This window comes from Mus musculus, chromosome 8, assembly GCF_000001635.26.
Source record: "Mus musculus strain C57BL/6J chromosome 8, GRCm38.p6 C57BL/6J".
NCBI classification, from domain to species: Eukaryota; Metazoa; Chordata; class Mammalia; order Rodentia; family Muridae; genus Mus; species Mus musculus.
In genome coordinates this window covers 47,838,211-47,861,282 of record NC_000074.6, presented here as the reverse complement: position 1 = coordinate 47,861,282, position 23,072 = coordinate 47,838,211, and the positions used below count along the sequence as shown (strand labels likewise).

At 46.2% G+C, this 23,072-nt stretch overlaps 1 protein-coding gene across 1 annotated transcript in view; it reads left to right on the top strand.

The window, feature by feature from the left end:
- Window positions 1-23,072, top strand: part of Wwc2 (WW, C2 and coiled-coil domain containing 2) — a 164,463-nt gene that overhangs the window by 129,262 nt on the left and 12,129 nt on the right. Inside the window, exons 15-21 of the mRNA NM_133791.5 lie at window positions 2,361-2,553; window positions 4,935-5,099; window positions 9,257-9,378; window positions 11,794-11,977; window positions 13,725-13,889; window positions 15,044-15,136; window positions 18,176-18,418. Of these exons, the coding sequence (NP_598552.2) occupies window positions 2,361-2,553; window positions 4,935-5,099; window positions 9,257-9,378; window positions 11,794-11,977; window positions 13,725-13,889; window positions 15,044-15,136; window positions 18,176-18,418 (1,165 nt within the window). The remainder of the gene's footprint in view (window positions 1-2,360; window positions 2,554-4,934; window positions 5,100-9,256; window positions 9,379-11,793; window positions 11,978-13,724; window positions 13,890-15,043; window positions 15,137-18,175; window positions 18,419-23,072) is intronic.

The following is a 23,072-nucleotide window of genomic DNA, read 5'->3' as shown; positions in this document are numbered from 1 at the left end:
TAGTCATTGGTCCTTCCTCTTCCATTCATACCTAGCCTTTCTTGTTCACCTTTGGACCTACTAGACTGTACCCATACGCATATGTGTTTCATATATACATATATTGTTAGGGAGATTCTGCATGCGACTGAAAACATGTCCGGGGCTTTTCCTGATAGTGTGTGACTTAACATTATGTATTCTAAGTCCATCCATTTTCCTGAAAATGTTGTGACTTTATTTTTCTAGAGCCGAATTTCATGAGCACATGGATGGATAATAAAAAAATTTGGGGGGCTGGAGAGATGGCTCAGTGGTTAAGAACACTGTCTTGGAGAAGTTCTGAGTTCAATTCCCAGCAACCACATGGTGGCTCACAACCATCTGTAATTGGATCTGATGCCCTCTTCTGATGTGTCAGCGACAGGATGCTCATATACATTAAATAAATCTCAAAAAAAAGTTTTTGGCTATACACACACACACATATACATACACATATATACATATACATGCATACATACACACACACACATATATATGTGTGTGTGTGTGTGTGTGTGTGTGTATGTATATATATATATATATATATATATATAAATAAACTGTTCATCTCTACAGAAAATTGGTTTTAGTTTTTGAGACAAGATCTCATGTATTCCAAGCTAGCCTCAAACACCTGAGCCTCCCAAGTGCTGGGATTGAGGCGATGGGCCACCATGCCTGGCTCTAAAACTTGATTTACTACTGATTATGGCAAATGATAGTGTTCAGCTGGTTGGTAACAGCCGCATTATTTCAGGACTGGCTCTGGAGAGGTCTTGTCTAGCAGAATGGACCGCACAGTGCCCTCGCCTACAGTCCCCATGACCTACTTTTTTGGGGATGTACGAGGGGATGTTTTTTCGAGACAGGGTTTCTCTGTGTAGCCCTGGCTGTCCTGTAACTCACTCTGTAGATCAGGCTGGCCTCGAACTCACAGATCCACCTGCCTCTGCCTCCCAGGCACTGTGCTAGGATTAAAGGTGTGCGACACTGCAGCCTGGTGAAGGATAATGATGAGGAAGAGGAAGATTAATGTATTTATTTCAATGTCCGGGTCCTTTGCCTGCGTGTATGTCTATGTACCACATGTGTACCAAAAGAGGGCATTGGCTCTCCCAGAACTCGAGTGACAGCTGATAGTGAACTGCCGTGTAGGTGCTAGGAACTGAACCAGGGTCCTGGAAAAGCAGCCAGTGCTCGAACCACTCAGCTGTCTCCCCAGGCCTGCCTTCACTTTCTGAAGGTCACTGACTCAGTCCTGTCTGATGTGGAAACATTTGAGATGAGCCAGAGGGATCAGGTAAAGAGCAGCTGGAACCTGCTGCAGGCTGAAGGGACAGGCATCCTTTCCTTCTGTTTGACTCTGACTGGTTGCTTTTCCATGAAGACCCACCCCCACCCCCGACCCCCAGAGCCTGCAGCCCTCTGGGGGTGCTGAGCCTTTCATCAGCTGCCAGAGGATGTCTAGTGCTGGGTCTTGGTAATTAATGTTGATACAGAATTAAAAATAACATGGAATTTTCAACTATGGGATTGAATTCACAGATTTTTTTTTCCTAACTAGAAAGAAAAAACTGACATATTTTAGAATGTAAGTTAGACAAGAGTGTGAATTGAAATGGGGAGATTTTGCGCATTTCTCTTACTAGAATTAGGAGCAGAATCCCTCAGGCTGCTTCCCGGAACTGTGCGTGTTGGTGGAGTGTCGGATTGGCTCCGTGAGGAGCAATGGAATCACCGCCATCGCACACTTTGCTCTGCATCTGCACAGAATGCGATCCTCTGAGAGTCTGTCACATCTGCGACTTCAGAGATGCTAAACAATGATATTTTTGAACCACCACTTCATCTGTTTTCCGTCTTGTTAACAGTATGCTCCTTAGCCTTTCTTTTTCTCTGTGGGGTAATATATGCCATTCCTATGGTTGCCATCAACAGTCTCAGTTTGGTGCTCAGAATGAGGGTTGAGAGAACATCACGAGTATCCACCTTCGTGTGTCTCCACCTTCTCCAGCTCGGAAGCAGTTTACTGTTGAGTTGATGGATGTAGGGAGGTCCGTCCTGTGGACTCGTCCTCCTTGCTTTCCCATAGTGCCTTTCCTGCAGCCTCATGGTGATGGCAGACTGGGGGTTTTGTGTTCACGGGCCTGGTGGGCTCAGGTGGGTTTAAGAGCAGAGTGCATGCAGCTGAGCTGGAATTCACCACGGCTCTTTCATCTGATAACGCCCTCCGTGCCGCCTCATTTTCTCTCCTTTGTAGCTAACTGCAAGCGATAGCTGCAAGTCCGCTGTAATTGATGTACCCATGAGATTCATTCCGTGCTTATTCTCGGCAGGTATTTTAGGGTCGCTCTGCTTCCCTCCTCTGCGGATGTCAGCTGTCTGTTTCGAACAAAAGTCCATCCCCCCACCGAATCTGTGCTGTACAACGATGTGTTCAGGGTGGCCGTTTCCCAGGCAGCCCTTCAACAGAAGACGTTGAGAGTGGATCTCTGCTCCGCCAGTAAACACCGCAGGGAGGAATGCCTGGTAGGCACTGTCGCCATAATCATCCTAGTCTCAAACCACACCGGTTCCTGTCCTGCAGGGCCATCTCTATTTACCACTTCGCCAAAAACAGCTACAGCTTTTTTTTTGTTGTTTTGTTTTTATTTCTTTCTTATTTGGGAGCATGCGATGGTATGCACATGTGCCAAGGCACGGATGTGATGGTGAAAGAAATTCATTCTCTCTTTCACCACGTAGGGTCTGAGGATAGCACACAAGTCTTCCGGCTTGGTGGTAAGCACCTTTGCCCACTGAGCCATCTCACCAGCCCTGGTTTTCTTCTTTTTCTAAAATGTTTTTCCTGTTATTCCAGATTTTCTAAGTTCTGCTTATAAGCTATAATGTTCTGTGGAGCTTGCCTTTTCACTCCTGTCTTTTAAGTGTGGAAGAACTCTGGCCTCTACTGAGGCCATCATCGTGGAGCGCATGTGCAGTTTCCAGTGCTGGGCTTGTGTGCAGTGTTCACTGTGTTAAGCTCCTTTAAGCCTGCAGCGATGTCATGGAAGTTTGATGATGGAAAATTCAGTTACCTCCATTTCCCAATAAACAACTGTCCAAAGTGGATTATGCTCCTAGATGCTGGAGCTGAATATCAAAACTGTCCATCCATGATTCATGGATTCAAACAGAAATAAAGTGGCCAGGTGGTAGTGGCGGTATACACCTTTAATCCCAGCACTGGAGAGGCAGAGGCAGGGAGTTCTCTGTGAGTTTGAGGCCACCCTGGTCTACAGAGCTAGTTCCAGGACACCCAGGGCTGCAAAGAGAAACCCTCTGTCTCAAAAACAAACAAACAAACAAACCACAAACAACCCCAAAAAAAAACCAAAAACAAAACAAAATAATTGAAAGCAAGCAAGACGCTAAGTGTGTGGTTCCTTTATTCAGCCCATGTGCCCTTCAGTTATATTAGAGTATCTAGACAGAAGTGTTACTGCTTGGAGCTCTGCGATTCAATTCAGTAAGACTGTATTTAGGACACTGCTGTGCACAGTTAGTTTGTCATCTCCCTCTATGTGCCTGGCGCAAATGCAGGCATCCAAACAGTCAAAACAGCTGGGTTTGTGTGGTCCAGTACAAGAGGAGCACATTTAATGGTGATCACAGGAAAAAGGACAATAGTTTTCCTCTGTGTGTGTGTGTGTGTGTGTGTGTGTGTGTGGTTGGTTTGTTTGTTTGTTTGTTTTTCTTTATTTGAAAAAAATATACTATCATGATAAAATTAGAAAGAAAACAAGATGATTCTGTTTGGCCATTAGACATTATCAGTACAGTAGATAGCATGTGTAATATGTGTCAAAGGCTCCAGTAAAATTAATAAGTATGTTAAGCAGTAGCCTCGGAGAAGCAGTGCACTTGGGGTTAGACTCTGACTGTGAGTTGGTGGGATCTCAAGTGGATTTTCTTTTCCTTTCTTCTTTTTTTGACACTCTAGTGACCCACAGATTCAAAGAAAACTTGCTGAATTATCATTCAAGAGCAAAACCAGCGTCTCAGTCTTTAAGCTTCTTTATAATGGTGTTTTATAATAATCAAGTTATTCTCCTGACATATTAAGAGGAGTACTGTGGTTTCAACTTAGGCATTTATCCTTTTTTTTTCTTCTAAATTTAATTCCATGTTCAGAAAAATCTGTGTGCTTAGTCATTGGAGAAATTAGTTGGGATATTTAACATTACAAAATAATCCCAAGATGGGAATTTCTATTGGGCATTATTTCTTTTCTTTTCTTTCTTTCTTTCTTTCTTTCTTTCTTTCTTTCTTTCTTTCTTTCTTTTTTTTTTTTTTTTAAGACATGGTTTCTCTGTATAGACCTGGCTGTCCTGGAATTCACTTTGTAGACCAGGCTGGCCTGGAACTCAGAAATCTGCCTGCCTCTGCCTCCCGAGTGCTCGGATTAAAGGTTACTGAAGATATAAATCTGTCCAGATTTTAAAACCGCCAGCGCTGAGGAGGGGAGTGGCCCCATGGGTTAGGCTCTGCTGGGAATGTGTGAGCGCCTAGGTGTAGACCACGGCACACGTGTGCCTTAACCCCAGTGCTGGGGCTAGAGGTTCAGTGAGAGACCCTATCTGTCATTCCTAAACAAACAAACAGTGAAGAAGAAACTGAGGAAAATGTCTCAAAGTCGTCCTCTGACCACTGCACAAACACTCAAGAACACACCAGCACACAAACACAGGCACGTGCATATACATACACACACAGGCAGCCCCGTATGTCACCAATAGGGTGTTGCTTCTGCTTTAAGACAATTCTCACCCATTCGCCTTTGTCTTACCAGAGAGAACAAATACTAATTTAAAATACTAAATACTCGCATTTTTCTCTCTCTCTCCCTTCATTTCTTCCACTTCCCATAGGCTGGGACGCAGATCAGCCTGGCGGATTTACCATTTTCCAATGAGATCTTCATGCTGTGGTATAATTTGCTTCCTTCCAAGCAAATGCCTTGCAAGAAGAATGAAGACGGAAATGAGGAGCCTGGAGCTCGGTCTCAGCAGCCCATGCTCGACCCTATAGACCTGGTGAGTCGGAGCTGGGAATAGCAGTGGTGTGCCATGGAGCACAGCCTGCGGAGGGCAGGGGTCTGCTGGCCTTCATGAGTATCTCTTCCTTTCCCAAGCCCCACTTGCTCCCAGCAGCCTAGGAGAGACCAGTCCAGCTTAGATTCAAGTAGAACTCATCTCCCATAAAATAGTTCCTTGAGGCTTTGTTGTTTTAATGATCATAGGAACCTTTGACTTGAATTCATAGTTTTGCTCATTGAGATCATGTAGTTGATGCCACAATAGAAACACTTCCATTTTGTAAATTACCAGTTTTCAGTCTGGAGGCATGTTAGTTTTCCATCTTTAGGTATCAATATTCTTAAATATCTGGGTTTTTTTTAAAGATTTATTTGTTTATTTTATGTGAGTACACTGTAGCTGTCTTCAGACACACCAGAAGAGGGCATCAGATCCCATTAGAGATGGTTATGAGCCACCATGTAGTTGCCAAGAATTGCAACCACAATTGGGGTTGCTAGAAGAGCAACTGGTGCTCTTAACCACTGAGCCATCTCTCCAGCCCCTTAAATATCTTTCTGTCCAGAAATATGTAGAAGAAACTAGTAGATGGTTTCTTCCCTCCTCACTAAGAAGTCTGCTGCAGCACAAGGCTGGGCTCCGCTGCAGAGGTCCCTCTGTTTGCTTGCCAGTCCTCGGCTCCTGTGCGTTCCATGCTGGGATCACAAGGGTTTGACCGCCACTCCCAGAAGTTGTGCTGGGGATCAAACTCAGTTCTGGGGCACCGCAGTCGCCTTGCCGACTGAGCCAGTGCCTCTGCTGTCTGATGATGAGCACCGAAGCGGTCCCTCCTCATCTCCATCTAGGAAAAATCTGAGAGAACATCAACAATAATTTCTTAAATGTCTGGTGAAAATTCAATGTCTTTATTCGTTCTGACTCTCAGAATTTTGTTCTTGAATTTGTTTTGGTACCTATGTCTTTTTAGGAACATACTCATTTCAACAAGGTCATCTTAATTCAGCTCACATTGAACTGTTCTAGTATTTTCTCATAATTGAGTTCATATCTGAAAGGTTATAGAGATGTTCAGCCATTAAAAGCTACAACTCTGGGCTCCTGGCTTCTTCTCCAGCACCGTGTCTGCCTGGATGCTGCCATGCTTCCCGCCATGATGATAATGCTCTGTAATGTAATGTAAGCTAGGCCCCATTAAATGTTGTCTTTATAAGAGTTGCCTTGGTCATGGTGTCTGCTCATGGTAGTGAGAACCCTAACTAAGACGCCCACAAAGACTGTGGCCTGATAGCGGAGATTGTGTCCATCTGGCTTGTGGGTTGCTTTCCAGACTCTGACTCTAAGTTGGGATATCTTTACTACTTATGTCAGGTTCCTGCAGATGACCACTACGTCAGGCTTGGTTTTCAATGGAGCACACTTAGCCGGCATTGATTGGCAAGCTAAGGTCATTTGCACTTAGAGTTAGTATTGAGGGGGCGCTGTTTCCTAAGGTCCTGTTGGCAGCAGCTGTCTGATTGGATTTTGTCCACGTGTTAAGGGTTTGTTTGCTCTGATCATGTGATTTATTCCTTCCCAGAGGAAGAAGACAGGAGAGCTGGGAAGGAACTCTCAGAGTTCCCACCATGGTGGTGAGGTTGTCAGGAATGCGTGCATGCGTGCGTGTGTTTCCACCAGTTTTTAGTGAGGACTGTGCACGGTATAGTAGCCTCGGTGGACAGTTCCTCCTTTCAGGGTTTATATCATTCTGGGGTTTCCTGGTGGTGCATTGCTCACCAAAAGGCTGATGCTCCCACCCTTGCATTCAGGTTGGCCTTTTCCCTTATGGCTTCTAGTGGCCCTCCACGTGAGCATCCATGTGCAGGCCAGGGGACAGCGCCAGCCCCCACTCGTCAGGTGCTTCTCACTTTGGTTCTTTTTTTTGTTTTGTTTTTTGTTTTTTGAGACAGGGTTTCTCTGTGTAGCCATGGCTGTCCTGGCACTCACTCTGTAGACCAGGCTGGCCTCGAACTCAGAAATCCGCCTGCCTCTGCCTCCCGAGTACTGGGATTAAATGTGTGTGCCACCACACCCGGGTCACTTTGGTTTTTGAGTCAGGACCTCACTGGCCTGGCCTTTGCCCTGCTCTCCATATGGCCTCCCCAGCACCAGTATGGTGGACGTGTGCTTACAGACGTGTGCCGCAGTGCCCAGGTCCTTTCACACGGGTCCAGAGACTCAAATCCAGGCCTCCTGCTAGCAAGGCAGCCACTGCACTGACTGAGCCATCGCTCCAGCCCCTTCCTGTATTGGTCCCTTGGCTTAAGAAGGTTCCCTCTCCGGCCATGTCTGTTTGCAGCTCTAAGCATTTCTATTCCTTGAGATCTAAAGGATTAATATTTAAAAATATAAAAATAAACATCCATAAGATGAGCTAGAAAGTACTTTGTTCTTTGCCAGTGTGTGTCCTGGTTGGAGAAGTCGTGGTCTCTCCTGCTCCTCGTATTGTGGGTTTTCCCTTTGTTTTTCTAGTCAGACTCCATCCACAGGTTGTGGTAAGAAGGGCTGTTAGTCCAAGTAGCTCAGCCAAGTCCGGCCACTGTGCCTCCAGAGAAGTCTTGTGGTCGGGCTGTTTTCTGCCAGGCTCCCCCAGTCTGACTTCCCGGGCTGAGCTTACAGTCCTGCCTCTGTTGCTGTGGAGCCCAGTTGATGTGTAAGGCTCTGTGCCTTGGGCTCCAAGGGTGTGCAGAGCCTGTCCACCTTTGCTCCAGCCCCTCTACTGGCATGCTGCATCAAGTTCTGCCACCAACTTCCTGTGTCCCTGATCAGAGAGGGTCCTCTAATGGCTTGTCCTGGCAGTGGCCATGGTATTAGAGCATGGGGGGTGTCAGGACTCTCGGCTTCAGGCTCCTTTACCAAACTGTCTGTCTCTCTCAGACACCAGTAAGGCACCGTGCTCCACTCTTCCTCCCAGTGTCCTCGGCTCAGCCTGTGGCTTCAGTGTTCAGCGGTACAAACCTGTCCCCTGGTTTTCTCTTACCCCCAGTTCTTAGGATGATCAGTGGCCAGAGTCCTTGAACATACATCCCTTGCCGTGACTGGGGCACCAACTAACCTGTCTTAGCTGTTTGTCTTCTCTGTTGGTGGCTATTTGTCCTGACTTCTCTCACATCCATTCCCATGGACATGGCCTTGTGAGCTGTCATCTTGCCACCGACCCAACCTAAACTGGTAGAGTGGACCCCGCCCTGTCTCCTCCCACTGCTCGCCAGGTTCTCTCCTCCCTGCCATGCAGCAGCTGTTTTCCTATGCATTGCTGTGGTTTTCTTTGTCTTCATGTTAGTAGAAGAATCTGTAATTTCATCAGTTTTTCTTTAATATGCGAGTTGCCAAAGTTTAATTGCTATCTCTGATAAACTGCAGTGTGTGAATCACTTGTGAGTCTGCCTCTGTTGTCTATTTGGGGGAGGGGGGGTGGCTTTCTACCCTTAGCTATTGGTGGAATGCTGGCCGTATTATAAAAGCGCCAGCTGAAATACTGCGGAGAGGAGCTGGTGCTCTTCTGGAAGGCAGATGACACCATGGGAAAGTTGCCTGTGTCACCTAGGGGGATTGAATTCCAAGTTTTCTCTCTTAGAGCCCTGTGAGGCATGAGATATCTGCTGGCTGTTTAGGTTGCTAGTGACTGGTTTTGGCTTTCGCTGTGTCTGGCTTTGTACAGATGTAGCTTTGGAAGGCAAAATGTGTAATTTGGGGCCCACCTCACCATTCATTTCCTCTACCCCTTTTATGTGGACTGCCTTGGTAGCTCTGCACTCCATGCTGGTGTTTGCATGCTGTGGGCTGCGGGGCCACCATTCCAGGCGCCCATCTGTTGAGCCTGCGGGCCTCATGGCTAGGTTGACAAATGCCGTTAGAGGAAGCACTGGCAGTGATGGCCACCTCTCTTCTGTCTTCGCTTTCTCTGAGACCTCAGCCCTCCAGCCTGACAGCCCCCTGACAGTCCTCTTGCCTTGCAACATCTGGGAGTTTGTGTTTGTTTTTGGTTTCATTTTGCTCAGCTCTCATATCTGTTCTCAGCAGGTCTGGTACAAGCTGTTTCTTCACAGCTGGAAATGTAAGTCTGCATCAGATTTGGAGTGTCTGGTGTTAAGTGCCGTATGGTTTCCGTTCTGCAGGACGCCGTGTCAGCCTTACTTGCGAGAACTTCAGCTGAGCTCTTGGCTGTGGAACAAGAACTGGCCCAGGAGGAGGAGGAGGAGGAGCTAAGGCCAGAGCGGCGGGGTCCAGGGAGAGACTGGTGAGCAGCCTCTGCCTTTCTCTGGGGAACTTGGGCCAGACTTAGTTTCTCTCAGGACCTTTGGGGTGGTTTATAGGTTCCTATCTTAGTTTGGAACTGTGGCAAACAGTGCAGCATCAGGGTGTGCTGGCTAGAGCCTCTCCCTGTCATTGGAGAGTTAGAGGAAGGAAGGGAGAAACTGGCAGGGTCAGCCCATTAGCTGGGCTCTTTCTCTTGCTCCTGCGGCAGTGCCTGCTGTGTGCTGTGCATTTGATTTTTGTCTACACTTTCATTTAGAAAGCTATGAAGTCTTATGTTACAGAGCAGTGGTTCTCAGCTTGCAGGTAGGGACCCCTGAGGTCTGAACAACCCTTTCACAGGGGTTGCCTAAGACCATCAGAAAGCACAGATATTTATGTTGATTCATAACAGTATCAAAATTACAATTATGAAGTAACAGCAAAATAATTTTTATGATTAGGGATCATGACAACATGATGTATTAAAGGGTTGCAACTTTCTTCTCTCTCTCTCTCTCTCTCTCTCTCGCCCCATCTCTGTCTCTGTCTGTCTCTCTCTGTCTCTGTCTGTCTGTCTCTATCTCCCTCTCTCTCTCTCTGTCTGTCTCTGTCTCTGTCTGTCTCCCAGAAGTATCATTCAGGATGTTCTTAGGCAAAGTCGCTATCATCACTGCAATATTGGTCTTGGGTTTCCTCCTCTGTGTCAGCAACCCGTCCTTTAAGGATGTCAGGTCATGTGTCTGTGTGTCTGTCTGCATGCAAAGGCCATCTCCTAGGTGTCTGCTATGTTCTCTTAAAAGACATTTTAGCCAGTGCCTCCATTTTGAGTAGCTTTCATGTATAAACGAATTCAGATTAATTTTTATGAACAGTCATTATACTATTATGCAACGGTTGGACGACTTAGCATGTAAGGTCTGCACTCGTGTGTATGTATGTACACATGCAAAGATAAAACATGTTAGAAATTCAGAGTGATGAGGAATGTCACAAATGTTAGACGTGGACATTTGTAAGGAAGGGCTACAGCATGATGTCCAAAGGCACAGGGACACCGTAGATAAGGCCAGCATGGGAGAGACGTTCATAAGGTTTGTCCTAGTGTCCCTAAGCATCAAGCTTTTCTGCCAGTTCAAGGAATGCACTTCGTGGGTTTAAAAGGGGGGACTTTCAGTTCTCTGTGGTCACTATTGGTTCTCCCTTGTGTTCCCTTCATGGCTGGACACTTAATAACCAGTCTGTCAGTCTGCCAATATGTCACCCATTGTGGTTAAGGCTTGACACTTAAGTCAGTGAAAAGGATTCTTTCTAGTTTTAGAACAGGAAACTCAGCCAAGTGTGCCATGTTCCAACCTTCACAGTGGTCCTGCAGTGTCACTCTGTCAGCCAAGTGTGCCATGTTCCACCCTTCACAGTGGTCCTGCAGTGTCACTCTGTATAACCTGATCACAGATTTTTGTTTTATTTTATTTTATTTTTTACTTTTTTAAAGATTTATTTATTATTATATCTAAGTACACTGTAGCTTTCTTCAGACACACCAGAAGAGGATGTTAGATCTCATTACAGATGGTTGTGAGCCACCGTGTGGTTGCTGGTATTTGAACTCAGGACCTTCGGAAGAGCAGTTGGTGCCCTTAAACACTGAACCATCTCTCCAGCCCCTGATCACATACTTTAAAAAAATTTTTTTGATATTTTTATTTATTTTTATTTTATGTGTATGGGTGTTTTGTCTACATGTGCACCACGTGCATGCAGTTCCCTAAGAGGCCAGAAGAGGGCGTCTGATCCTCCAGACCTGGAGTTACAGAGGTCTGTGAACTGCTGCAGGAGCTGGGAGCTAAACCTGGGTCCTCTGGAAGAGCAGCCAGTGCTCTTAACCACCGAGTGAGCCGGCTCTCTGGCCATGTGGTCACGTCCTCATCACGTGTCACATTCAAGCCACGAGCATGTGAGGCCGTCAGTCACCTGATAGTTCACACAGCTCTGTGCCTGCCTGACAGTGAACAGTTAGTAACAGGCAATCCTCATGTCTTAGCTAAGAATAGTCAACTGTTTTATGACTAATTCTACAGTGAACTGAATAATATCAAGTTACTTTATAGTGACTATCATGTTTTTACATGCTGAAGTTAAAACTTGTCTGTGGTCCTTGGACATTTCTGTTGAATATCAGGAGACTTGGCTAAGTTTCATAAACTTAATATTTTTGTAGTGGTGATTTTGCTCTGGATTCCTGAAACAATCTTTTTTCTTGATCTACTTAGTTAAAGAGCTTCCTGCTGTCACAGCGTGTCTTTAGTCACATGTGTGACTCAGTTTCCCCTCAGGTAAATGGGTCACCAGCTTACTCACACAGCATGGAGCAGGCCTGCCACACTGACAGTGACTGTTTTCTTCTGTTTCACCATAGCCTAACGATGCTAAGAGAGGCCTCTGACGAACCTGCGGCTTTGAGAGAGTCTGGGGTTCCCTTGGCAGAGGGCAGCCGCTGCACAGAGGACCCGAAGCCATGCCCTAGGGGGCCTGAGACAAGCCAGTGTAGGAAGGAGCCTGCTGAAGACCCTGGTCAGCTGCCATCTGGACTTCCCACCCTGGTAAACGTTCGCTTCAGCCTGCTAAAACAAAGCCCCTGTAGACGCCACCCAAGGGGTTACTTGTTTCCTCTCCTACATCAGGATTGGGGCTCCAAAGCTGACTGAAGGCTTTCGTGGAAATATCACTACTCAGCGTCAAAAGTACTTTACAGTTTCAAATGCCAGGAAATTAATCTTTCCTTTATACTTGGCAAAAACAGCACTCGCTCCTTGATATCTCTAAATGTTCTGTGAATGCTTGTTAAAAGTATTGTCTGGGACTAGAGATGTAGCTGAACTGGTGCAATACTCACAGCACTAGGTTCAGTCCCCAGCACCATACAGATAGCCACAGTGGGCACGCCGATGTATTTCTGGCACTTAGAAGATACAGTGAGAGGACCTCAGTTTATAGGCTGTCTGACATACAAGGCCCTATCTCCAAAACAACCAATCAACCAATAACCAAAAAAAATTTTTTTTTAATTAAAACAAATATTTTCTGACCCATGTGTGGTGAATCCTGTAATCCCAACCCTCAGGAGGATGATGAGTGTCAGGCCAGCCTGGGCTCCATGGCAAGACTCTATCTCAACTAAATCTTGTTTCTATTATAGAGAAATCAGGGGCAGACAGGGGCTACTTAATGGTATCAAAGTGCAAAGCCTGTTTCAGTATTAAACATGAAGTAAGAATTCAGAGTTCACCTTGGCTGGCTAAAGTTCTAGCAGAAACCTGTTTTGAAAGATGTTAGGTCCAGTGTCTTATTTGGGGTTCCCATGGCTGTGAAGAGACACCATGACCAAGGCAACTCTTATAAAGGACAACATTGAATTGGGGCTGGCTTACAGGTTCAGAGGTTCAGTCCAGTACTGTGCAGGCAGGCAGAGGAGCTGGAAGTTCTACAGCTTGATCCACAGGTAGCCAGAAGGAGACTGCCTTCCGCAGGAGAAACTTGAGCCTAGGACCTCAAAGCCCACCCCCACAGTGATGCACTTCCTGTAATAAGGCCACACCTCCTAATAGTAGCACTTCCCATGGGCAAGCATATCCAGACCAGCACACCTAGGGACCATGAGTGTGAAACAGGCAACCTGACCCCTGCGGTGAGCAATAAATCCAGTGCCATCATTGCCAGGGCGTTTTCCCTGCCAAGACTGCAGTGCCCATGGATCCATACAGGGCAGGGAGATAAACCACTCGGAGAGTCGGGCTTAGGGAACAGTGTCAGGTTTATTGCATGTGAACACACCACTTGTATAATGGAAGCCTATTGACCACACATTACCTGATTGGATACTGCGTGCTTGCTCATACCACCTGCGCCCATGGCTGTGCACCCTGTGCATGCAATGCCCAAAGTGGCAAGAAAGAGGGAGTCAGATCCCCCAAAACTAGAGTTGCAGACAGAGGTGAGCTGCCATGTGGGTACTGGAAATTGAACCTGGGGCCCTACAAGAGCAGCCAGTGCGCTTAACTACTGAGCCATCTCTCCAGAAGGTATATTGAATTTTTAATCCTTTGATCATTTTACCTTGTTCTGACAAAGATCAGTTTAATGATAATGCATGTCCAAGTAGGATTCTTCAAAGTAGAAAGCCACTTCCCCTCTCTACTTTCTACAGCATGGTTCTCTGTAGGACAAGCCTTGCCCACAGCACTAGAGGAGTCTCTGCGTAACTTTAGATATATGCTCACTCCCTAGAAGAATGGCACCCATATGAACACGCCCCTGGCTCCTTCCGATGAATCGCTACTTCCATTGCAGGTCGATAAGGAGACGAATACAGATGAAGTGGTTGACAGCAATATGGCAGTTCGCCCTAAAGACCGAAGCAGCCTCAGCTCTCGACAGCATCCATTCGTGAGAAACAGCGTGATAGTGCGCTCACAAACCTTCTCCCCAGGCGAGCGAAGTCAGTACATCTGCAGGGTAAGGGACAGCACTGATGATGCGGCGCCAGCAATGGCGGCCTAGCCAGTGAGTGGCCCGCTGAGAGCAGAGACTGTGCCCAGGGCCTGCAGAGCTCACTGAGTAGAGTGTCATACCCTGGGGGTTCCTAAAGTTGGCTTGTTTCCCCAAACACTCAGGGTCTTGCTGGCCCTAATGGAATTGACTTGGCAAAGAAGTTGTTTAAGGATTTAGATGCTAAGAATTGTTGAACTCCTATGTTTAGAAACATAAAGTATCTTAAGAAATGTATTTTGCATATTTCGTATGATTTCTAGCCATGTTAATCTTGCTGAAGAGAAAATATGAATTGGATTTTACAACAAAAATCATGTTCTAAGACCTCCAGTCCCCAAATCAGACTCAGTCCTGTGAAGAAAATTATGAGATTTACGTCAGTTTCCCAAGTTCTATTTCATGAATTATTTATGAATCACAGTAAATGGATGTAATATTACATACAATAAGAGAGAGAGAAACTTTTAAATTTCTGAACTTATTCAGGCAATAAAATACTTTTATTGAACACTTTCCTAGAAACAAAGACTCTGTCCCCTTCCGTTTTGCAGAACTTTTGTTCTTGTGAATGCGCCAGCCCACAGCGCTGAAGAAGCCGGGTGGTGCTGTGGGTGGTGGCACCCATGCTGTTTCCTGTGCACTGTGGGAAATGGAAGGAGAGGAGTGGCCGTGCGCATCTGGGCAGCACAGGCTTAGCGCTGTCCCCTAGAGAAACAAGCCACCTGTGAGCTACAAGGACAGAACTCGTTTCACTAAAACAAAACAAAACAAAACCAGTTACCTTCACATAGCAGTCTTATCTGCGTCCAAAGGCAGCTCTTCAAATTATTTAAGAAAATTAAGTTCAGAAAGCCAAAGAGTAGGGAAGAAATTATTTTTGGAAACCATTTCTTTAAAATTCAGCTCATGGGCTAAAGGATGTAGCTCAGTGGTTGATCAGTCCCCTAGCCTGTGTGAGGCCCTGGTTTGAGCGGCACGAAAGAGAAGGGGAAAGAAGCAGGTAGCTCACATGGCGCCTCGCTCCCTGCCTTATCCCGTGAGCGCCTCTGTTGTGACTGCCACCAGCTCTGTTGGTTATTTGGTAATTATTGTCTTTCCCTTTTGTCTTTGGGCACCAGTTAAATCGCAGTGACAGTGACAGCTCAACCTTGGCCAAAAAATCCTTGTTTGTGCGGAACTCCACTGAGCGGCGCAGTTTGCGGGTCAAAAGGGTAAGTGTTCCCCAAGCCAGCCTTGAAGGCCATAAATTCCAGAATAGTTGTGGGTGGGCATTGCCAGCTCTCGGGCTGGTCACTGAAGGCCCTGCAGCTGCCGCTCCGAGCCACTTACCGAGCCAGGGCCATGTGTTTAGCCCTGGTTTGGAGTCTGGTGATTAAGGGTGGAAGGAAGCAGGTTTGTCCCCAGCGTCAGTGAGCCAAACACACATTTCTAGTGGGGGCTTCCACGTCTCCACCATGGCCAGTTCTTGAGTGATTGTGGGAGAATTTAAAACCGGCACCTCCCTGAGGGAACAGACACTCTACAAAGGAGTAGCCCCGGGGTGCTTTGTAGGGTTTCTGGGGAAGAAGGGGGTGTCTTTTTATGACAAATTTTATAACTTGGATAAACAATTATTTTTAGGATTAAAAGTTAATGTGGATAAGACAGGTTTTTCTTCTTTCTACTTCCCCTGTCTTCAGAAACAGCTCTCACTTTTAGGGGATGGCAGCTTTGTGCCATTTTAACACAGGAGGGACAGAGCGGGGCTAGGTTACTCGCAAGCTTACTTAGCAGAACTCCTTTAGCTAGACAAAGGTGAATCCTGACATGTTGCTTAAGCTGGGGGCTTTAGCTGGTTTTAGGGAAGGCAGATACAGTTCCAGTAAACTGAGAGGGTGGTGTTTTGATTTAGGAATCCTGTCATGAACGCTCTATAGAGGTCTCAGTGCAAGGCACAGCAAAGGTTTACCTGCACAGCGTCACAATGAGTCACGGTGTCAGAGAGGACTGCTTGACAGTGCTGTGCCGAGCCCTCCTCTCCAGCTCTCCAGCCAGCCGTGCCCAGCTCTTCCCAACCTAGTGACAATGCAGCTACATTGAAAATGATACAGGGAATAGTCGTGCGGTAGAAAGCAAGGAGCCTGTAGTCAGTGCTGCCCTTTCCACTGAGAGCTCGCTGTTGAGCGCCGGTTGCTGACACAGCCCCGCGCACAGGTCCTTAAGAGGCTCCGTGCACTTTTGCTGAAGTGTGCGTGTGTCTGTGTGTCTAACGTGCATGTGCACACCACAGCCTATATGAAGGTCAGAGGACAACTTTTGGGAGTTGGTTCCTCTCTTCCACCTTCTGAGGAAGGTCTCATGTTTCTGCAGCTGCACTGCTTATCCTAGCCTAGGTGGCCTGTAAGCTTCTAACCAGTTCTCCTGTGTGTGTCTCCCAACTTAGGGTAGGAATGAGACACATGCTACCACATTCAGACTTGGTTCATCTGTCATGTGTGGTTAGCATGTTTACTCGGGAGCCATCACCCCAGCCTGGATTTCTGACCCTGAAAGGGAGTCATGTATGCAAAGCATTTGCATGCCTAGATACTTCTTGTCTTGCTGTGGGATCTTGCCTGGGATTGAATCAGGGACCCTAATAACAATGTTACAGAAGTAAACAGATACTGGTGAGATTTACCTTGCACAAAGAGAAGAGGGCACAGAAGACAAGGCTATTCCAGGCTGGGCCCATTGTACCCACCCATGATGTGGCATTCTTCCTGGGGAGACGTGAGGACATGTCTACTCATCCCTGACAGGGAACCGACAGACCAAGTGTGAATATCTGCGCAGTCCAACTCTTTAATCTTGGAGAGATCTGCTTCAGAACAGGGCCCATAAAGATTCTTAGGTACATGGGAAGCTGGCTAGGAAGGCCATAAGTTCAAAGACAGAATACAAAGGGAGTCTGACGCCAGCCTGGGAACTTGGTAAATCTGCCTAGAAATAAAAAGAAGGCTGGGGCCGGTCAGTGGTGGCGCACACCTTTAATCCCAGCACTCGGGAGGCAGAGGCAGGCAGATTTCTAAGTTCGAGGCCAGCCTGGTCTACAAAGTGAGTTCCAGGACAGCCAGGGCTATACAGAGAAACCCTGTCTCAAAAGAAAAAGAAAAAAAAAAAAAAAGAAAGAAAGAAGGCTGGGGGATAGCTCACTGATAGGGTGCTCAGACTTACAAGGTCCCAAGTTCGATTCCCATTAAACCATTAAAAGAACCATTAAAGGGAAAATAAGTATTTCCGTTTGGGCGAGGTCTCAGTCTAACTGAGTCAGAGAAAGGCACCCTCATTTGCACCTGTTACGACCACCATGGTTCCTCAGATCTCCAAAGTGGAGCACCTGTATCCAGGCTTAGGCATCCCATAGCTTCCATTCCCCTGTTGTGAAGCCAGGTAAGAAACCCTCTCCTCCCAGTTCTAGTCCTTCTCATGTTGTCTTTGTTTAAGTCCTTCCTCAAGTGGGACTGCCTCCTCCTGGGTCCTCTGTTTGTCGCCAGCTTCTTAGGGTGGGTACGCCACAAGTTCACAGCTCACTGCTGCACACAGCCTCGTTCTGAATCCTTCCTAGTCTTCCGTCTGCAATAAGCCCGCCGCATACATTTATTTACTCCCGCCTACCTTATTTCTTGATAAGTGGGCGGAGGACTGAACTTCCACACTTTGTGTCCTGAGAAGTGGGGGGCGGGGGGTAATACATTTTGTGATGTTTTTCATTCACCGTGGGCTATGGTATCCACTTAAAATTGTTTTATTTATTTATTTATTTATTTATTTATTTATTTATTTATTTATTTGGGGGCACTTCATGCATGGGGGTCAGTGAACAACTTTGAGGAGCTGACTCTCTCTGCCCACAGTGTGGGCCCTCTGAGCTCGGGCCGTCAGGCCGAGCCATCTCACCGACCCACTTTTTACAATCTCTGTAGTTTGAAATGATGCAGCTTTTTTTTCTATGCAGCAACTAGTTTGTGGCAGGCTGGCTCGGAGCAGCTCTGCTGTTCTCACAGAGTCCCAGGCTGGGGGATCTTCCTCCTCTGGCTTTCTGCTGTGTCCCCAGCAGGAGGCAGAAATGTACAGATCTCAGGGCTTCTTTGACAAGTGTCTGCTTAGAGGTGATTCTTTTCCCACGGTCCTGGCTTTAGCCAAAGCAAGCCATGTGTCCAGTTTTGCCTCCTATCATGTGCAGGAAGGGCAGAGATAGTAACAGGGGTCTCTGTCGTCTCCCTCTGCAGGCGGTTTGCCAGCCCACCCTCAGGAGGACTGCTCAGGAATGCCCCGTGCGCACTTCTCTGGACCTGGAGCTGGACCTGCAGGCCTCGCTGACCCGCCAGAGTCGCCTCAATGACGAGCTGCAGGCCCTGAGAGGCTTACGGCAGAAGCTAGAGGAGCTGAAGGCTCAGGGAGAGACTGACCTTCCCCCAGGCGTGCTGGAGGACGAGAGATTCCAGAAGCTTCTGAAGCAAGCAGAGAAGCAGGTACAGGGCTGCAGGTCCCCCACCCACTGGGTGGGGCTAGTGCAGCTGCGCCCTTGGGGCTGGGTAGCACCTTGGATGAGGTTCCCAACTTGGGCATCTTCCCGTCCTTTTACACCCTACCACTGTAGTGTCTGCTGTGGTAGTGGCTGTGCCCCAGCTACAAACAGTAGCACCCTATCCCCAGGCAGCGCTGCAGTCTCTGGCAGGAAGGGAGCCCTCCGCACTTCTTGTGTTTCGGCCAGTAGTGCCTTGTGCTTACATTTCAGCACTTTGCCACAGGAGTTATAGAGACATTGCTAATTTTAATGTTTCTAATTTTCACTTTCCTGCCTCAAAGATTATATTTCACTTAATGGTATATGTTTGCCTTCCACCCTAAAACATGTATAGAAAATAAGATTGAGTCACTGAATAAACAAATAATTGGGGGGTTGTTCTGTTTGGGTTTGGGGAGTTTTTTGGTTGGTTGGTTGGTTGGTTTGTGGTACCTCAGTATGTAGCCCTGGCTGGCCTAGAACTTGCTATGTAGACCAAGCTGTCCTCAAAGAAATTCACCTGCCTCTGTGTCCAGAGTGCTGGGATTAAAGGCAAGTGCTATCGTGCGCAGATTAGATTGTTAGGAGCTTTATGTTGTTGTCTTGGGGGCAGGGGGTTGTTTCTGTTTTTCTGAGAAAGCTTCTCACTGAATAGCTTGGGCTATTTAAGAATGCCTTCAATCTCAGCCCCTGGGATACAGAGCCAGAAGAATATATGTAAGTTCAACACCAGCCTAGTATACATGACTTCCAGGACATCCAGCGCTATATAATGAGGCCCTGTCTCAAAACAGAAAAGAGATCATATAATCCCCCTGCCTCAGCCTCCCAAGTGCTGGGATTACAGTTATGTACCATCCTGCCTAGCAAAAGTCAAATATTTTTTAAAATGATTATTCATTTATTTTATGTATGAGTACACCATTGCTGTCTTCAGACACACCAGAAGAGGGCATCAGACCCATTGCAGATGGTTGTGAGCCCCCATGTGGTTGTTGGGAATTGAACTCATGACCTCTGGAAGAACAGTCAGTGCTCTTAATCACTGAGCCATCTCTCCAGCCTCCAAAAATCAAATATTTTAAAGGGATTGTTTCTAATGTGTGACCTAAATATTACCGAATCTGCCTAAGTATAATATTGATTCGTTCCCAGGGTTAGGATTTACATTTTTGCTTAGCAATCTATATTCATTTCTGCATGTAATCTTCAAGTAGAGCTTTTCATGCAGTTGGTATGTTACAAGTGCTTAAGCACTATTTTCTTTAATATAATTCTTAGGATAGGAATCTGAGTACAGACAATACTTCCTTGAAGTTTCTGATAGAAAGGATCTTCCCCATAACAAATTTGTCTTTTGAACTGAAACGCTTGGTCCCACCTGTGCAGTGTTGAGAAGCGACAGGGCCACAAGAACTTTAAGATCAGGGGCTAGAGAGATGGCTTAGCGGTTAAGAGCACTGACTGCTCTTCCAGAGGTCCTGAGTTCAAATCCCAGCAACCACATGGTGGCTCACAACCATCCGTAATGAGATCTGATGCCCTCTTCTGTGTGTCTGAAGACAGCTACAGTGTACTTACACATAATAAATAAATAAATCTTAAAAAAAAATAACTTTAAGGTCTTCTGCAAAGATTTCCTAGCTGATGGAGCTGTTGGAAGGTGGGGGGTTAACAGGAGAGGAGTCATGGGGGAGCCTTTGAGAGGCCTTCCTTCCAGATGACCCTCTGAGCTCCACCACACTCTCTCTCCACAGTTATCTCCTGCCTCCATGAGTAGGTTCAGAGGCAGCTGAGCTCCGGGTCTGGAGAAAGCCAACCTTTCCCTCTGTAAGGTGTTCTCTCAGGTGTTTTGCTATAACAACAGAAGGCAGCTGCAATATTGATGAAGACAGAACAGTCCTGACAAATCTAAGATTTAAAGATTCATTGAATTGTAAGCACTACATGCTCACAATTTCAACAAACATCTAGGGAAATAGAACTAAAGAAAGGAGGTTGAAAGGTCCTCTATCGCCGGGCAGTGGTGGTGCACGCCTTTAATCTCAGCACTTGGAAGGCAGAGGCAGGCAGATTTCTGAGTTTGAGGCCAGCCTGGTCTACAGAGTGAGTTCCAGGAAAGCCAGGGCTACACAGAGAAACCCTGTCTTGAAAAACAAAAACAAAACAAAACAAAAGAAGGAGAAAAGTCCTCTATCTCTTAACAAAATGACAGCAGAAACTTAAAATTACCCATAAAGAAACATCAAGTCTATATATAAGTTCCAGCAAAATTTTCAAGAACAAAATGTCTCAATTCCTTATACTCAAAGAACATGCCACATCTGTGCAGCCAATCCCTGATTTTAACAACAGGAGCTGTAATCAAGAGGGAGCAGCACAGGCTGGTGTGACTGTGATAGCAAATGCAGAGCTCCTCTAACTAAAATCCCAGCAAACAGAATCCAATGCCATATGCTTTTAAAACACGTTTCTGTTTTCTATATTGGAACAATATATTTCTACATTCTGTTTCTATATTGAACTGTGGAAAGATTTTTTTAATATTAAAATTTTTATTTGTATACGCACTTAACCGACTTCAAAGGGAAGCTATCAGGCAACTTGATAGGTATACGCAAATACTATAAAAGACAGTAGTCATTAATATTTACAATTCTCATGACACTCCTTAACCTGATGAAAAATAACAGAAACAAGATGTACTCCTAAACAAAACAAACACAAAATCATTTCTTTAAAATCAGCTGAGTGTGGTGGCCCATGCCTTGAATCCCAGCACTGCAGAGGCAGAGGGAGATGGATCTGTGACGTGGAGGCCAGCGTGGTCTATGTATTAGCTCTAGGCCAGCCAGGGCTATAGGGTGAGGCCCTGTCTCAGAAATCAAACAAATCAACAGAATAACAACCAAAGTAAATTGTGTTAGTTGCTGTTCAGTTGCAGTGAAGGGACGTTTCAGGGGCTCAGTCCATTAACATCATGACAAGGAACATGGCAGCACACAGGCGGTCGCTGGAGAGAAGCTGAGAGCTACATCCTGATGCTGGGCCTGCCTGACATGGACTTCTGAAACCTCAAAGCCCACCCCCAGCAACAACTTCCTCCAACAAGGCCACTCCTCCTAGTCCTTCTAATCCTTTCAAACAGATCCACTCCCTGGTGACTAAGCATTCAAATATATGAGCCTGTGGGAGCCATTCTCACTCACACCACCACACAGGCACTCGGCACCCTTCAACACTGTATTAACAGCTGTAGTCCGCACCCTCAGAAGAGCAAAATGACTGAAAAGAAAAAAAGCTGTTATCATTGGCAGGTAGCACAGATGCCTACATTAAAATAAAAAGAGTCTGAGTCAGAAAAGTCGCCATGTTCTTACAGGTAGTTTGCAAGATGGGCAACACAGAGTGGAACCTGTTGTCCCTCTCTCCACGTGAGCTATGGTGCGTAGCCATGGCTGACATAACAGAGGACACCCTAAAGGAGGAAGGCCATGGTTTTTACCTCATAGCCTCAGAGGGTTCAGGCAGTGGTCGCATGGTCCTTGCACATAAACAGAGGATCCTGGTTATAGGAGCAGGCAGGGGTTGGTTGGGGGAGGCTGTGCTCATGGCAGAGAGATAGGGGTCAGGGCCAAGGCCTGGCCTTTCAGGTACCCTGCTTGGGCTCACTGCTCCATGTGGCTGCACAGCCCTAAATTTCAACATATGAGCCCAGTGGAAACTTTGTATTTAACCTTTAATGTTTTATATGGGCAGTGGTGGTGCACGCCTTTAATTCCAGCACTTGGGAGGCAGAGGAGGGCGGATTTCTGGGTTCGAAGCCAGCCTGTTCTACAGAGTGAGTTCCAGGACAGCCAGGGCTATACAGAGAAACCCTGTCTCAAAAAATAAAATAAAATGAAATAAAATAAAATAAAATGTTTTATGTACCAGCCAGAAACAACTACAGAGCTTAAGTATTGACATTTATAACATTATCAATGAATAGTATCAAGTAGTAAATTTGGTATGTATTGTAGGAAAAATTACAAACTTTACAGTGCCTACAGAACTATACCACACTCAACTAAAAGAGGGTTCAAGATGGTCTCTAAAGGGCCAGTAAGTGAATATGTTCAACTTTGGGGCCATCATGTCATCTAAGTCACCATTACAAGGCCATTTTACCCCAAAAGCAACCACAAAGAATCATAAGGGAGGCCTAAAGAGATGGCTCAGGGGTTAGGAGTGCTTCCTGCTCTTCAAGAGGAGAGTTCAGGTCCGAGCACCCACATAGGCTGCTTACAACTGCCTGTTAACTAAGCCGGGGGTGGGGCAGATCCTTTCACTTACATAGCCACCAACAGACACATACATATACATAATTTAAAATTAAAATAATAAAAAATTTGTAGATACATGACTATGGCCGTATTCCAGCAAAACTTCACTTAAAAAATATCTGGCAGACCATAGTTTACCGATCATTAACATGGAAGAATTACTAGTACACAGCAGTTGTCTTTCTAAAATGGACCATCCAGTCTATTCCAGGCAAAATGCCTATGTGCTTTTTTAATGGATGTTGAAGAAAAAGAAGGGAGGGGATTCACCCTTCAGTAGTTGGGATTTATTAA